The sequence below is a fragment of the Plecotus auritus genome (assembly GCF_963455305.1).
Source record: "Plecotus auritus genome assembly, chromosome: 11".
Lineage (NCBI taxonomy): Eukaryota > Metazoa > Chordata > Mammalia > Chiroptera > Vespertilionidae > Plecotus > Plecotus auritus.
Window position 1 is genome coordinate 47,634,680 of NC_137777.1, and position 17,736 is coordinate 47,652,415.

The 17,736-nt window shown below is 44.6% G+C and overlaps 2 protein-coding genes across 8 annotated transcripts in view; one reads left to right on the forward strand and one right to left on the reverse strand.

Moving 5' to 3' along the window:
• The window catches only part of WASHC5 (WASH complex subunit 5), a 49,226-nt gene extending 47,265 nt beyond the window's left edge, over positions 1-1,961 (reverse strand). For 3 of the 4 annotated variants that reach the window (XR_013959288.1, XR_013959289.1, XM_080646206.1), the window contains exon 1: positions 1,774-1,956. The gene's annotated coding sequence lies outside the window, so the exon portion shown is untranslated. Of the gene's footprint in view, positions 1-1,773 lie in introns of all 4 variants that reach the window. The other variant, XM_080646207.1, reaches the window with a different exon arrangement.
• Positions 1,962-1,971: 10 nt separating this feature from the next.
• The window catches only part of NSMCE2 (NSE2 (MMS21) homolog, SMC5-SMC6 complex SUMO ligase), a 228,045-nt gene continuing 212,280 nt past the window's right edge, over positions 1,972-17,736 (forward strand). For 3 of the 4 annotated variants that reach the window (XM_080646208.1, XM_080646210.1, XM_080646209.1), the window contains exons 1-2: positions 1,974-2,090; positions 9,718-9,887. In XM_080646208.1, the coding sequence (XP_080502334.1) occupies positions 9,731-9,887 (157 nt within the window). In that variant the 5' untranslated portion in view covers positions 1,974-2,090; positions 9,718-9,730. Of the gene's footprint in view, positions 2,091-9,717; positions 9,888-17,736 lie in introns of all 4 variants that reach the window. The other variant, XM_080646211.1, reaches the window with a different exon arrangement.

A 17,736-nucleotide genomic window follows, 5' to 3' on the forward strand; every position in this document is an offset into this window, starting at 1 on the left:
GTTTTAACCAATGAGGTCTAAGAGGAAATCTATGGTGGGACTTCTGGGAAATATTTATTCCTCCTGCTATAAGGAGAGGCATGTGGAGAAAAATTTCCCTCTCTATACCCTGGCTATCCCCTTCCTTCCTGCCTTTAAATATGGCCCAATGAACATTTGATGCCAGAAGCCACCTAGAGACCATGAGGTGACAAGTCTCAGAGAAAAGCCACCTGCAGATTGTGGTAAGGCTAGAGTGTTTGGCAAATACCCCATTATTGGCCAAAAAACTGGCCCTACAGAACAGAATTAAGATCATCGTTAAAGATGGGTACCAATGCTGCAGCAATCTCAGAGACAGGTAGCTTCATAGGTGTTGAGACTTAGTTGAGCTTAAAAAAATCACTCTAGAATGACTTGTAAATAAACATGGTAGCAGAAGCTACATTAAATCTTACGTTTGGTTCTACTGGTGCTAGGGATGAAGAGGATCCCAATGCAGATTGCACTGCCGTTTGGCATGGAATGAAACTAGAGATCCCACTCCATTTTCTAATTGTCTTTACAAAGCACCCAGAAAAGCGGTAGTTATTTTACCTTTAAGAATTTGGTCTGAAACTGTTTTTTAGTTTGGAAAGTGATCCTAGGCAGAAAGACAACCTGCTTTCAAGAATGAAGCATGACACCATCCTATCAATTAGCCAATGAGTGCAGAACTGAACTCTGAAGGTCACTGAATTGTCTTGGGACAAGATGCTGTGGAGGAGAAGAAAAGACAGGTCTATTTTTATCCTGCCACAACACTTCAGTTCCATAGAGAGGGAAGTCCTTGTCTCTACCAATCCATTATCAGAAAAAAATATGATGGTTGTGGCTCAAGATAAAAGTGATGGGAATCTCCAGAAAAATTCTGAAATGAGTCTGATCGCTCCAGCCGTGGGCAAACTATGGCCCGCCGGCCGGATCCGGCTGTTCTATCCGGTTCTCTTGGTCTCCCCTCCGCTCCTTTACTTTGAATTTATATTAGTTCACACAAACACTCCACCCATGCTTTTGTTCCGGTCCTCCGGTCCAGTTTAAGAACCCATTGTGGCCCTCGAATCAAAATGTTTGCCCACCCCTGCTAGTCTGATTCATGAGTCCTGGAAAAGACAGGAGAAGGAAAACGGGAAGGGGTTCCTCATCGTGGGTACAGGCAGTAAAACCTCCATCTCCCTCCCACCATCCTCATCTCCATCACTCATCAAAAAGGGAGCTCCGTGCACTCGCAATCAGGTACCCCGGGTCTACCATGGGCTCTGTACGTTTTTGGTTTGTTTGGTTTTGGGGATCCTCTGAAGACTTTTTCGAAATGCAAAGGGCCTTGGCACCAGCATGTCACAGGTGAGGGAATTCAGGTGCAGAGAGGAACAATGACCTGCCGGGACCCACGGCCCATGGCAGACCTAGAATTCACTCCTGGGCCCGTCGGGCGGTAAAATCGCTCACTAAGCACTCAGTTTTCTCCAGAGTAAATGGAGAAATAGTGGGTGCACCCGGCCTTGCTCCCGGAAACTTGGAAGGTTCAGACGCGGGCCAAGCAGCCGCACACCCCTCCCCACAGCGCCGGCGGCGAGGGAAACAATTTCCATCAAGTGGAGAAGAGGAGCCTGGATTGCAGCAGCCCCGGTCCGAGTTCCACAGTCCTCCACGCCAGGCACCCCCACCCATACCCCACCCTAAGTCCCCTCGGCCAGCGCGGCCCAGGAGGGGAAGGGGGATGCAAAGGAGGGGCGCGGGCACCCCGCCACTCACCTGCCATCCGGGCCGCCCAGGGCGCAGAGCGCAGAGCCAGGCCGCCGATCGCGCACGGGTTCTGCACGGGGGTCCCCACCCCACCCCGCCTCTCCGCTGGGGTGCTTCCTACCCTCAGCCCCGGACCAGGAGCCCACGGGACCCCGGCTTCCGCCCCTGGCTCCCCTTGCGGTCACGTGACCCAAGGGGCGGCGCATCACGTGACCGCAGGCGGGCAACCGCTGATGACGTTTGAGCCCGCGCTTGGTTAAGGAAGGATTTGGGGTCCTGTTGTAGGAAGTCGGGGTGCAGCCAGACGGAGCTGGGTGGGACGGCAGGTAAGGCAGACGCGCGGGGTGGCGAGGGGGAGGGGCGGGAGGTGTCTCCTCCCTCTCGGGGCCTCCGCGGATCTCCCGGGCTGGGGTCCTCCTCCTTTCCCGCCTCGGCGTCCAGGCTGCGGCAGTTTACCTCCTCCTCCGAGACCCCACCCCTCCGCCCTTCATCCCCTTCATCCCGAAGGGTGTGGGGAAAGGTCACGCGTTCTTGACCCCAACATATCTGGTTTGAAGTGTGTTTAAACCAGGGCGGTGGGCAGGTCGTTCAGACACTCTCGGCGCTTCAGATTCCTTTCGGTCCCGCCAGTGTTTGCGAGGATCAGAGAAGATGGGGATGAAGCGCCGGGCGCCGCTGGCTGGCACTCTGCAGGGGACCGAGCCGTGTGGCTGCTGCTGTGACTTCTCCAAGGCTTCACTGGACACCTGTCTGTGGGAGCTGTGTCATGTGCTGGACACTATTTCCGAGCGCTGGGTTAAGCTGCTCCCAGGGTGAAGCAGTGGCGGGTGTGGGAGCAAGTAGTTGTGATGAGTTTTATTGAGAGAGAGAACATGATAGAGGGAGCAGGATTGCATGGAAAAGGGAAGGCTTTAAAAAGAAACACCTATCCTTGCATCTTGGCATATAGCTCTGCTTAAAGTTGTATAGGCCATGGATTTAAAGGAGGCAGCACATTGTAAGTTGTTTTTCTGTGCCTACCACTGAGCTGTACAGGAGGGAACAGTAGAAAGTTTTTATGTGTGTTTTTTAACCCTCACCGGAGGTTATGTTTTTATTTTTGTGTGTTTTTTAAGAGAAAAAGGGAGGGAGGGAGAGAAAGAGAGAGAGAAACATTGATCGGTTGCCTCCCCTACACACCCAGATGGGGATTGAACCCAGAATCTAGGTATGTGCCCAGAACAGGAATTGAACCACAACCTTTTGGGGACTCTGCTCCAAGCAACCGAGGCACCCGGCCAGGGCAAGCAGTGTCTTTACATCATCATATCTAATAAAAGAGTAATATGCAAATTGACTGCACCTCCGCTACCCCCACAAGCCACGCCCACCAGCCAATCAGGAGCAAGTATGCAAATTAACCCAACCAAGATGGCTGCAGCCACAGAGAGAGCAGGAGGTTTCCCCGGCAATGGAGGAAGCCAAGCTTTCCGCCTGCCCTTGCCGGCCCAGGCCTCCACTCCAGGCTACAAAGTTTCTATTATAGAAGATAAATAAATCCCAACAAAAATGGCGGCAGCCACGGAGCTGGAGAGAGCAGGAGGCTTGAGCTGCCCCTGGTGATGGAGGAAGCCAAGTTTCTGCAGCCCTGGCCTGCCTTGGCCTCCGCTTAAGGCTACAAAGTTTCAATTATAGAAGATAAATAAATCCAAACAAAAATGGCTGTGGCCATGGAGCAAGCAGGAGGCTTGGCTCTGCTGAAGGCTACAAAGTTTCAATTATAGAAGATAAATAAATCCCAGATACCAGGGCTTCCGCTTGGGGCGTGGCCAGCCTGCAAACCACCACAGGCCCCTTGCCCAGGCAGCCCCACACCCCAAGGGAACCCCCACCCTGATCCAGGACACCCTTCAGGGCAAACCAGCTGGCCCCCACCCATGCACCAGGCATCTATCCTATCTATCCTATCTAATAAAAGAATAATATGCAAATTGACCGTCACTCCAACACACAAGATGGCTGCCTCCATGTCAAAGATGACTGCCCCCATGTGCACACAAGGTGGCTGCCACAAGATGGCCAGCAGGGGAGGGCAGTTGGGAGGGACCAGGCCCGCAGGGAGGGCATTTGGGGGCGATCAAGCCTCCAGGGGAGGGCAGTTAGGGGTGGCCAGGCCAGCAGAGGAGGGAAGGTGGGGGCGACTGGGCCTGCAGGGAAGGGCAGTTGGGAGGGACCTAGGCCTGCAGGGGAGAGCAGTTGGGGGGAACCAGGCCTGCAGGGGAGGGCAATTGGGGGGGACCAGGCCTGCAGGGGAGGGTAGTTAGGGGCAAACAGGCTGGCAGGGGAGCAGTTAGGCATCAATCAGGCTGGCAGGGGAGTGGTTAGGAGGTGATCAGGTTGGCAGGCAGAAGCAGTTAGGGGCAATCAGGAAGGCAGGCAGGCAAGCAGTTGGGAGCCAGCAGTCCTGGATTGTGAGAGGGATGTCCAGCTGCCCGTTTAGGCCTGATCCTGGTAGGAGGGGTCCCAGATTGGAGAGGGTGCAGGCTGGGCTGAGGGACAGCCACACCCATGCACGAATTTTGTGTATCGGGGCCTCTAGTTAGCTAATAATTGGTCCTGCCTACAAAGAATCTTATAGACCTGCTAGGGTCTGAATGTTTGTGTCCCCCTCCCTGATTCATATGTTGAATTTCTAATGCCAGTGTTATTTTATTAGATGGGGCCTTTGTGGGTGCTTAGGACTAGAGGGCGGAGCTTATGGTTGGGCTTAATGACTTTATAAAAGAGGCTCTGGAGAGTTCCCTTGTCCCTTCTGTGGTGACAAAGTGGTAGAAGGCATGGGCTATGAACCAGGGAGAGGGCTGTCACCAGAACTTGCTGTCACCCTGATATTGGACTTCCCAGTCTCCAGAATTGTGAGAAATAAATTTCTGTTGTGTATAAGCTACCCCGTCTGGTATTTTGTTATACTAGCTGGGATAGCCTAAGTAAGACAAGGCCTGTTAGGGGAGGCAAAATAACATGCTGGGGGAAAACTCAGGAAATGTGTAACCTTACTTAAACTTTCTCGGAGACCATAGGTACAGGGACCAAAAGGATTGCTGTTACCTGGGGAAGGCTCCAAGAGGAGGTTGATTTAAACCAGGGTTTCTCAACCAGTGCACTGTTGACACCGGGGCCAACAATCCTTTCTTTTGGGTGCTGTGCTGTGACATATATTTAGCTGTACTTCATGGGAAGAATAGAAAAGTGTGTCTACTCCATTTTTTCTGCTCCATCCACTCTCTGTGCTTCCCAGTCTAAATCTTTTCCTTTGAAATATTCCAGAGTCACAGAAAAAAGTTTTCCCTAGCTCTCTGCAAGTGTGAAGTTTTACTGGAGTATTGTGGATTTTGTCTTCACATAAAAGGATAACTACCGTGTGGTAGACACTTTTCCATTTATCCTGAATTGCATTAATCCTTATATATATTGCATCTTAGTCAGCTTGGGCTGCTATTTAAAAAGCCATAAGCTGGTAACTTAAACAACAGGAAATTATTTCTTACAGTCTTTGGAGACAAATGCTGGCATGGTTGGATACTGGTGAGGGCTCTCTTTCTAGCTTGCAGCCAGCCCCTTTCCCCCTTCTTGCTGTGTCATTACTTGTGAGGAGGAGGAGGACAAGGAGCAGAGAGAATGAGAATGCACCCTAGTGTCTCTTCCTCTTCTAATAGGGACACCCATCTTATCATGAAGGTTCTATCCTCATGACCCCATCTAAACCTGATTATCTCCCAAAGGCTTCATCTCCAAATAACCATCACATGGAGTGTTAGGGTCTCAACATATGAATTTTGGGGAGACACATTATCTCAATGTTCTCCATACATGTTTGGTCCTAAGAATCATCTGGGGGACTTCATAAAAACACAGTTTCCTCAGTGTGTCCACTAGAGACTCTGATTCAATGGATCTGCGATAGTATCCATAAATCTGTAATTTCAGTATTTCAACTGATTCTTAAGATCAGAAAAGTTTGAGAAAACTGCAAAATTTAATTTATCCTTAATAGTGCTATGAGATAGATGTGGTTTTCTGCTTTTACACAGAAGCAAGCTGCAGATAGAGAAGATAAGAAACTTAACCAGGGCATAGACAGGATGGAAGTTCCAGGCCTCTGTGTCCACTGTCTATTCTCTTAAGCACTACTTTGTACTGCCCCTCACAGTGTTATAATGATGAAGTTGATGGTAATATCTGTCCCCATGTTAGAAGATTTATGTGCTGAGGATTGTTCTGAGTGTTTTATTATATATTTGTATATCTATATCTATATATCTATATCTATATCTATATCTATACCTATATCTATATCTATATTTATATCTATATCCATGAACGAACTCATAGGCACTGGATCATCCTTATTTTACAGAAAGTTAAGGTGTATGTAGCATTGAGAGGTTAAATAATTTGCCTAAAGTCATTCAGCTACTTAAGTAGTCAAATCAGGCTTTGAACTCCGATAGTCTGGCTCTTGAAGCTACATGCTTAATCCCTGCTCTGTATTGCCTCCCTATTCTGCTCCATAAGGCAGCTAATGTTTATTTTAATCTAAACATGATTCATGTTATCTGTAAGTAAAATTGATATTCCAGCAAGATGTGTCCCACTTATACTGTGGCTTTACCCCCTAGTTCATATATGTAACATGCTTTGAAAATCATGTCTCTAGAACAGTGCTACCCAGTGCAGCAGCCACTCGATGCATGTGGCTTTTTAAAGTTAAATTGATTAAAATTAAACACAATTAAAAACTCAGTTCCTCAGTCACACTGACCACATTTGAGGTAATGGATAGCCACACATGTACCTAGTGGCTACCATATTGGACAGTGCAGAGCCTCGACCATTTTTGTCACGTCTGAAAGTTCCTTTGGATAATGCTGCTCTATCTAGATCATGTAGACTTACACAAGAAACTGAATTACTTGAACCATATTATTTGATCCCAGCAAGTTTGTATTTTTTGAGTAACAGTATTATGACAGGTAAACCCCAAAATCTAAGTGGCTTTGCACAATTGGAGTTTTTGTTTCTTTCATGCATTGAGCCTGATTAGTGGGGCAGTTTTCCTCCAAACAGTGATGTCGGGTCCTGGGCTTCGTCCATATTCTCCATCTTCAATATAGAGCTTCCAAGGTCACTGCTTGCCTGTTTCAGGCTATCAAAATGGGAAGGAGTATGGAGAAAGTGTGTTTTTTATGGAGTATGGAGAAAGTGTGTTTTTTGTGGTCATATGACTGAATTCACAGTGGCTGCGTATGGCTCATACATCATTGCCTTGAATTCAGTCATATGACCACACCCAACTGCAAGGAAGGCTGCAGACTATGGCCAAGCTATGTGACCAAGTTGAAGAGGAAATGGGATTGGTGGGCACCAAGCTATCTGAGGATATTTTTCAGTATGACTTTTATTATCTCACTAGAGGCCCAATGCACGAAATTCGTGCAAGAGTAGGTCTTCGCAGTCCCCGTGGCTGCCTCTGCCCTCCCAGCCCCGTCTTCGTCTAGAAGTTCATCTGCAAGGGCGTCCAGATGGTCTGTCTGCTGTTCGGCTGTTTAGTCGATTTGCAAATTACTCTTTTATTATTATAGACTAGAGGCCCAGTGCACAAAATTTGTGCACTGGAGCAGGGGGTGTCCCTCAGCCCAGCCTGCATCCTCTCCAATCTGGGACCTCTCTAGGGATGTCCGGATCGGGCCTAAAGCGGCAGACGGACATCCCTCTCACAATCCGGGACTGCTGGCTCCTAACCGCTCGCCTGCCTGCCTGCCTGATTGCCCCTAACCACTTCTGCCTGCCAGCCTGATCGCCCTCTAACCGCTCCCCTGCCAGCCTGATTAACACCTAACTGCTCCCCTGCCGGCCCAGTCGCCCCCAACTGCCCTCCCCTGCCGGCCTGATCTCGCCCCCAACTGCTCTCCCCTGCCAGCCTGATTGCCCCTAACTGCCTCTGCCTGCCTGATCACCCCTAACTGCCCACCCTTGGTGGCCTGATCTCATCCCCAACTGCCTTCCCCTGCAGGCCTGATCTCACCCCCAACTGCCCTCCTCTGCTGGCAAATTCGGTTCTGATTGGTTGGTTTCTATGCCAGTCAGCGTCAAAAGCTCCACCTCCTAGGCAGCCATTGGCTCCTCACAGTTCACCCAGATTTGGTTCTGATTGGTCAATTTCTGTGCCAGTCAACGTCTCTGGTCCTATCAACGGGGCCTGATCAGAAAGGCGGGGCTGATCAGCAGCCCCTGTGGAGGCCTGGAGAGAAAGGGAGGCGTGGCTGCTGGCCAGGCCCCGAAAGAAAGAGAGAGGCAAGTGCTGATCAACAATTGCCACAGAGGCTACAGATCAGACCCTGATTCTCTCTTCAGGCCTCTCTCTGGGCCTGATTCGCAACCCCCTCAGCAGTCAGTGCTGGGTCACTGTGCCTGCGGCCGTAGCAGTCAGTGCTGGGTTGCCACGGCAACCCAGCGCTGACTGCAGGACTGACTTCCGGTTGGTCGAGCCTCCTGTAGTTGTGGATGTGATGGACCCAGCGTTTTTATATATTAGGATATGTGATGATCCATGATGACTTGATTGCCATGGACAGACTTATTTTCCAGGAATTACTGGTGTACTTTTTCTTTATGGAGAAAGAGAATTCTGAAACTTTCACTTAAAAACATTTTTTATTGAATTTATTGGGGTGATATGGTTAATAAAAGTATATAGGTTTCAATATACACTTCTACAATACGTTGTCTGTATATTGCGTTGTGTGTTCACCACCTCAAGTCATCTTCTGTCACCATTTATTTGACCCACCTTACCCTCTTCTACCCCTCATCCCCCTTTCCCTCTGGAATCCTCTGGTTGTCTATGTCTGAGTTTTTGTTTGTCTGATTTGTTCATTTGTTGCTCTCAATTTTATATGCCACATAAGAGAGAAATCATGTGGTTCTTTGTCTTTTTGACTTTTCTTAGCATGATGTTCACAAGTTCTATTCATGTCGCAAATGGCGGTATTTCACTTTTTCTTATGGCTGAGTAGTTAGTATTCCATTGTGTATATGTACCACATCTTCTTTATCCAATCATGTATTGAGGGATACATTGATTGTATACATGTCTTAGCCACTGTGAATAATGCTGCAATAGGGGTACACATGTCTTTATGAATAAATGCTTTCTGGGTCATAGGGTAATAGCTCTGTTCTTAATTTTTTGAGGAACCTCCATATTGTTTTGCATAGTGACTGTATCAATTTATATTCCCACCAGCAGTGAATGAGTGTTCCTTTTTCTTCACAACGCCTCAGACACTTTTATTTATTGTCTTGTTGATAATAGCCATTCTAACAGGTATGAAGGGGTAGCTCATTGTGGTTTTGATTTGCATTTCTCTAACAGCTAGTGAATATCAGCCATTTGTATGATTGTCAAGATGCTCATAGCCAAATCTGTATTACAAGTATAATACTGTGTAGAATTCTAAAGAATCCTAAAGCCTACATGATTGCATTCTAATTTCCTCATGTGCTTGGTTTTCTCTTTAGTCTTTTTTATTCTGATTTTTATGAATTTATTGTATGTGTTTGTTTATATTGTATAAGCTGTCTCAACCTATTTGTTGTAATAAAGTGAGATTTTAAACAACACTGTCTTTCACTAAAATGCAAATATTCAAAAATCATCATTGGTTATTTATGGTCATATATTTTCTCTCTTTTGGTGTAAAATAGTAATACCGCAGAAAGTTCCAGAAAATGACATAACAGTAACAGGAACCGTTGTTTTGTGATTTGGATTTTAGCATGTGTAACATTTTGCCCTTAGGTCTTGATTTTTAATATAAATTTAAAAAATAGATAAAGCTATTTTTCTTTATAAATTTTAGAAATTCTTTATAAAAGCTCATAAATTGTATTTCATTGTGTTTGAAAACTTAGGTAAAAATTCAAGATGCCTGGGCGTTCCAGTTCAAATTCAGGTTCAACTGGTTTTATATCCTTCAGCGGTATAGAATCTGCTCTCTCCTCCTTAAAAAACTTCCAAAACTGCATCAACACTGGAATGGACACAGCTTCTAGTGTTGCTTTGGATCTTGTGGAAACTCAGAGTAAGTAGTCATAATTAAAATGTATTTCTTTTGTGTCTACTTTGAGGTAACTTGTGTGGGGGCATTATGCTAGGGATGCTAGATATTGCTCAATTCGTGTGTATCCTTGGGACAATCATTTAATCCCTCTGGGCACCTGTTCTTTCATCTTGTTCTGTATGTCATATAGCGATGTACTGAGGATGAAATGAGATTGACTCATTCATGTGTGTTCAAGCAGTTATGTGCCACTAGGAACTGCACTAGAAATTTATGGGCTAAAATATGTAGGTTCCTGACCTCAAGGAACATACAATCAAAAGTATGTGGCATTTGTGAACTTTACAGTATACAAATACATTTGATAAATAGGTTTTCCAGTAACTTAACTCTACAGTGGAACATCAGTTCTCGAACTTTATTTGTTCTCGGAAGGCTGGTGGAAAACCGAAGCATTTTTTTCATTAGAAATAATGTTAAGTTGAATTAATCCATTCCAGACCTCCAAGTGGTTCCCTGTTTTTATCTTTCTTATATACAGTAAATGTCTAATGTACTGTTTAATCTATAAATAAACACTTTAAAAACAAAAAAGACATGAAATGTAAATAAAAATTTAACAAAAAGGAAAAGAAATGTACATTAAAAATGAAAATTTAATAATAATAAGCAAAAAAAAAAAAAAAACACATGAAAATATTCACAGCACATTATCCTGAGATGTTAAACTGACTCATACTCGTGCATTCTCTCCTTCGTTTGTTGCCTGCGAGACACATGGCTGATTATACAGATAGCATGAAAGGGTTGTTGAGTCAAGAAGCAAATTGTTCGAGATAGGAGATGTTCAAGAAACGAGGTTTGACTGTATTTTGATCACCTTATAGACAGACTAAGCTTATGCTAGAGGTACTACTGTCAAAGGAAGGCCTCTACAAAGGAGACCAGCTTTGTTAGACTTGACCAACATTTTTGGATCAGAATATCTAGAAAGATGTTATTTGCTTTCTTTGAATTACAGTTTTTATCATATATGGAGGCAAGGGATCAATATTATCTTTTTGTTTTCTTTTTAATATCATTGGTTTTTGTAATTTGATTGTGATGTGCCCTGGTATGATTTTCTTTGTTTATTCTGTCTAGTGTTCTTTGAGCTTTATGGATTTGTGGGTTTTTAGTTCTGATCAAATTTGGGAAAATTGCTGCTGCTATTTCTTCAAATACTGTTCCTTATTACCCCCTCTCTATCTGGGACTCTAATTACAAGTCTGAGGCTCAGTTGGTTTTTTTCCCCAGTCCTTTTTCTTTCTGACACTAATTTGAAAAGTTTGTATGTCTTCAAGTTCACTATTCTTGTTTTCTGCAGTGTCTAATCTGCTGTTAAGTCCATTCAGTGACTTTTTAATTTCAGGGGGTGGATTTTTCAGCTGTAGACGACTTAAGAAAGAATTAAATGGAATCTTATTTCTGAAAGGTTTGGAGTGGACTGGGGTCATGCAGCTATGACATGAGGCCATAATGTATCAAAAGAGATTTTATTTCTGGCACCTGGGTGCAGGTGGGCTGAGACCGAGAAAGGCATCAGCGAAGAGAACAGGGAGAGAGAGGTTTTTATTAACTTTTGCTGGCTGCAAGTGGCTCTGCTGATGTAAGGGTCCAGTCCATCCTTGGTTCCTCTCATGCCAGGAGTCTTCTGGTTATCTGAGCTATGCTATGTTCAAAGCTGCAAGCTTTCTGCAAGATATCTGCTAAGCACAATAAGTTTTTCTCTGCCCCATTTTATTCTCTTTAACCCTTTCAATTTCTATCTTGCATTTCTCTCTTCATTATGCTCATGTTTTCTTCTATATTCTTGAATATGTGAAGCATATTTATATAGCTGTTTCAATATCTTTGCTAATTCTGTCATCTCAATCTATTGCTGCTGCTTAACATGGACATTGTATGTATTATGTTGTTGAGTGTTTGGATTTTGTTGTCTTCCTTTAAAGAGTTTTGGTGTTTGTTTTGCCAGGAAGTTATTTGTGGATTGGGCTGATCTTTTAAACTTTGTTTACACTAGGGAAGGTCTAGGGTAGTTTTACTTTAGGGCTAATTTAGCTTTGTTACATTGGCCTTTCTGGAGCCTCTGTTGATTGTCTGGAGGGTTCTGTGAGAGCTCTACTCTGCTGGGTAGAATCTGAATGTCTTTTTTTATCTTTTAAGTTTTTTAAAAAAACATGTTTTTTAGTGATTTTAAAGAGATGAAGGGAGAGGGAGAGCGAGAAAGAAAAACATGGATGTGAGAGAGAAACATCAATCTGTGCCTCCTGTGTGCACCCCAGCCAGGACTGAACCTGCAACCAGGCCATGTACCCTGACAAGGAGTGTCTTCCAGTGCTGTGTGAATTCTGGAATTGTTCACTTTGCTGTTCCTCAGCAGCTTAGGCTTCGGCATCAGGCCCAAGGGATCCCTGTGCAGATTCCTAGGGCACTTTCCTGCTAGCTCCCTCCAAGGGCTCTGTCTTGCAAACTCCTGCTGCCTCAGCCTTCCTGAACTCCAGTCTCTGGCTCCTGGGTCCTTTAAGATTTCTGTGCTCTCCTTGCCCTTCCGCCCCTCTCCAAACACCCCCGCGCCCCCTTGCAGGGAGGAAGACACTGGCAGGACTTATCTCATTTGTTTCCTTTTTTGCAGGAATCATAGTTCTCCTCCACTGATTGTCCCATTGTCTGAAAGCATTTGTTTCATATATTTGGTCCAGTTTTCTAGTTTATGGCTGGAGGGCTAGTTCCATACCAGTTATTCATTCCTGGCTGGCAGCAGAAGTCACCCATCATCTTTAGTGGGTGGACTCTAAAGGTCTTCAGCCTGCCCAGTCTGATTTGTAGTCTATTTTTGGGTATTTGGCTTTGGTATGTAGCTCTGGATAAAAGTTCTAATAAAATCTTAAATCATAAGAGGAGAGAGCTGGAACATAAACCTCCTGTAGAATTGTATCTGTTTATTTTCAGGATTTGCTTCTGAGTGTTTTCACTACGAAGTTCCTTTTTTTTTTTTAAAGTATGTTTTGGTACAAAATACAACATGCTCTATGTAATTTCAAAAGACCTATAAGCATTGCTTTTTGAAAGGTTCATGCTCTAAAGTGGGAGTCAGCCAAGTTTTTCTGTAAGCGATTAGATAGCAAATATTTTCAGCTTTGTGGGTCATGTGGTCTCTGTTGAAGCTCTTACAATTATTTTGAAAATAGTTTTGACTCTATGGACCTCATAAAAGGTTCTCAGGGACCACAGCCCAAGAACCACTGGTTATGAAAGTGAATGGGACTGCACTGAGCAGGCCAGAAATGGCATGAGAAATTTCCTACAGAGAGAATGCCATGATGCCCCCCACTGGAGTAATTCAGCAAGAGCTTATTAAAAGAGCAGGTTTAATGTGACATCACACTGATGTGTTGTCCAAGGACCCCGAGGGGACAAAAACGCCTGATATTTCAGGACATTTTGTTACCTGAGAATTGAATTTCTCCGTTGCTAGTGGGAATGGGGTTCTTGGGACACCGCTGGAATGAGCACTTCTGGAGGCCCCCACTAGAGGATGAGACGTGGTAAAAGGCTTTATTTTTGTGGTGTTACATTCCTCAGGCTCCAAAGTCCCATCTCCCCTAATCCAATCCTGAAAGAGGTGCAACTAGGGCTTTAGCAGAGTTTAAAGCGAAGTCAGTATCCAGAGCTTCCGTTCCGTGGTGAAGCTGAGTCCCGTGTAGCATCAGGCTAGATTCAGTCCACTTTGTGGGTCCCACATGGCCATGAGCCACATGGGTGAGTGCAGAGCGTGGGAGCCCCACAAACCAGGAGTCAGGCACGAGCAACAAGAAAGCAAGAGAGAGAACTCCCTTTGTTCTGGAGTTGAAATATTAAATCTTCCCGCGTTTGCAGTGGCCACACCTATTCTGGCCACTGACTTGCTCCCAGGTGTGACTGCACCTTCCCACATCACCCAGACTTTACTGGGCATGAGATGAAAAGGACTTGGTTTGTGTGCTTTGTATCTTGTGCCCACACTGTCAGGTAGGCAGACAGTGCAGGGCTGTGCATGTGGAATGCCTGGTTCTCATCCCGGCTCTTCACTTACGGTTTTTGTGACCTTGGGCAAGTTCTATTACCTCTGTTTGCTTTTATTTCTCATTGTAAAAGGCAATACTATGGGGATGAAATGAGATAATGCAAATTATGTAGAGCAGTCCTGGATGCTTTAGTGATCAGGAAATGTTAGCTATAATTATTTTAGTCATGTTTGCATTTGAGTTGACTACAGTGAATGGATTGGGAGAAACTGAAGTGCAGAAGAACAGGAGGGGAAGTTCATGAACTATCGTCAGAACAGTTCCCTTTTCCTCTAAACCTTATAAGGTGAGGCACACTTTGTGTTGACCTTTTGGATTGTCCAACTTCTTTTTTTTTAAGAAGGAATGAGCTTTGTTAAAATAGACGGTAGTGATCACTTAGGTATCATTATCTCACTCTGCACTGCAGTTCTCTTTTCACTGTATTATTAAATCACTGGTGAAGGGGATTCTTGCCACCAAGAACTTGAGGGGCGTGGATGTGTTCTGTGTTGTTTCCTGTTGGTTGCATGTTCCTATACCAGGTGATTGTCCTTACCCATTTTTCTAGCTTATTTGAAATGATCACTTTTGACTGTAGTTTTACTGCATATGGTGTCTAGGCCAGCGGTCGCCAACCTTTCGGACCTCACGGACCACCAGTGGTCCTTGGACCACCAGTTGGCAACTGCTGGTCTAGGCAATTGGACTCTTACTGCCACCAGGTCTATTAGTCTTTCTCTAAAATTGTTGATTTTCTACAAGTAGCTTCTTTATTTGACCTAATTGGGAAATGAAATTTGTTACATTAGGAGATTTTTTCAGATAACTGGAGCTTATTTTTCAGAGTTTTAAATTTATTGTGTACTTTTCTGCTTTCTTTTTTTTTTTTTAAATTAATAGTACATTTATTAAAGCTGAGGACAGTGAAACAAGGAAGGGCCTAGGATAGAAGAAGCAACAGGAGAGAGCCTAGACGGGGTTGCTGTCAGCTCACTGGGAAGTGAGAGAGAAGGGGGCCTTGGAGACAGGTTCAGGGGGTTAGCTGCTGCCCATTGCTCCCCTGGTTGCAAGTCTTGTGGGGTCCTTTGAATTTAGGAGATGCAGGCCTGTGGGGGGAGGATAGTGGGAGGGAAAGGCGCCCTTTTCTGCTTTCTTAAGCAGAATGTACTGACTTAATTTACCGGAATTGTTGTTTTTCACATTATCCTTAAGCAATTGAATTTTTCTAAACCGTTTGAGTTTAGTTATGTGAATTTGAGAAATGGCCCTTCCCTGAAATGGTAATGTCCCTCAGGGTTGTGTCCTTTCTCTTTGTACCTCTCTGCCAGGGCCTGTCCATGGATGGACTTCAGAGGTTTGCTTAATGCTCTTCTAGGGAAGATGTATATGCTTGAGGATTGAAAGTGTTTTTGTTTTTTTATCCTCACCCGAGGATATTTTTCCATTGAATTTGTGAGAGAGTGGAAGAGAGAGGGAAAGACAGAGAGAAACATCGATGTGAGAGAGATACATCTATAGGTTGTCTCTTGCACACACCTGACTAGGGCCTGGGCCAGGGAGGAGCCTGCAACCAAGGTATGTGCCCTTGACCAGAATCGAACCAGGGACCTTTTGGTCCGCAGGCTGACACTCTATCCACTGAGCCAAAGCGGCTAGGGCGAGGATTGAAAGTTTTTATCAGATTCTTGCTAAATATTTGTGAGGAACATTTGGAAGAAGAGGATACATTTTATTTTATTTTATTTTTTAAAATATATTTTATTGATATTTTACAGAGAGGAAGGGAGAGGGATAGAGAGCTAGAAACATCGATCAGCTGCCTCCTGCACACCTCCCACTGGGGATGTGCCCGCAACCAAGGTACATGCCCTTGACCGGAATCGAACCCGGGACCCTTCCGTCCACAGGCCGACGCTCTATCCACTGAGCCAAACCGGTTTCGGCGAGGATACATTTTAAATTGCTCAAGGGTCCAGTAGATAAGAAACCTGTTGGACGCTTCTTGATTTTTCTCTCTATATTGCTTTCTTCTTGTGGCTTTGTGGAGCCACAGGGCAGAAAGACTTCAGTAATTATGGTCAGCAGATAATTGGGTGTTTGTGGAACTGTGCCAGGGTATGGTGATGATGATGGTCATAAAGGTGAAGGTAACGTAGCTGAAAGTTACACATTTCCAGTGTGTAGGCACTGTGCTTTCTTACATGTGATAGCTCATTTGGTCCTAACAGTAATCCTGTTGTTATTCCCACTGCATACATGAGTGAGAGCCTTGGTGAAATTGAGTACTTTCCTAGGATCACAGAGTTAGAAAGCGTAAGAGTTGAGATTTGAACATAAATGTTCTGACTCCATAGTTCCTGCCCTTCAATCTGACACTTGATCGAAAATTGATTGTGTTTGCCTAATGGCATTTGCAGCTGTCAGACACTATTGAAATAATCTTTAGCTCAGAAAATTTTTTTGTTGTTGTTGTAGGTAACATTATCTGATTTTTTTTTTCTGTTCTCTCCTTTCCCTTCCCCTTTCCTCCCCTCCCCTCCCTTTTTCTCTTCTTTTCTTCCCTTAATACCCAAATGAGGTGACATGATTTTTCTGAAACAGCCTATCAGCTTTTGTCTTTTCTGCTAGTGAAGTTCTCAGCAACTTCCCTTGGACATTCTCTCCCTTTGAAGCCAGAGGGTGCCCTCTCTTGGTTTCAGCCTTTTCTGTTGGTTTTTAAATTTTTTTTTAAAGATTTTTTAATTGATTTTTAGAGAGTTGAGGAAGGGAGAGGGAAAGAGGAACATTGGTCTGAGAAAGAAATATTGATCAGCTGCCTCCTGCACCGCCCCCCCCCCGCCCCCCTTACTGGGGATCCCAGGCATATGCTCTGACCTAGAATCAACTGGCAACGTTTAGTTTGGGTGCACAGAAAGATGCTCAGCCAACTGAGCCACACCCACCAGGGCAGCCTCTTCTGTTTTTAAAAACAAAGTTGAATCTGCTCATGGAGAGAGGAAGTTGGGACCTTTAGGAGCCATTATACTCTCCTCACTCTTTTTTTGGGTCTTATTTCTGAACTCGTAATGGCAGGAAGAAAATAATGGCTATCAGATTTTCTCTTTCATTCTACTAGTTGCAGTCCTGATGGATAGAAATGATATAGTAAATTGATTGAATGATAGTTCTTTCATGTCCAGAATTTATATTTTGACTAAAACTCATCACTTTTACTTATTTACTTTCTTTTTAAAATCTGTTTTGTTGAAAGTATTATATATGTCCCCTTTTCCCTCCCCATTGACCCCTTCTAGCCCTAGGCTCTACAGCAGCAGTTCTCAACCTGTGGGTCACGACTCACAGGTTGAGAACCGCTAGCAGGGTCGCCTAAGACCATCGGAAAACACAGATATTTACACTACGATTCATAACAGTAGCAAAATTACAGCTATGAAGTAGCAACGAAAATAATTTTATGGTTGAGGGTCACCACAACATGAGGAACTGTATTAAAGGTCGCGGCATTAAAAAGGTTGAGAACCACTGATCTAGAGTGTTTGTTTCTTGTAGCCAGGGCTCTAGTTAAGGGGGAAGATTTCTCTTTTGGCTTTGCTCCTGTTCTTTTTTTTTTTTTTTTTTTTTTTTTTAATATATTTTATTGATAATTTACAGAGAGGAAGGGAGAGGGATAGAGAGCTAGAAACATCGATGAGAGAGAAACATCGATCAGCTGCCTCCTGCACACCTCCCACTGGGGATGTGCCCACAACCAAGGTACATGCCCTTGACCGGAATCGAACCCG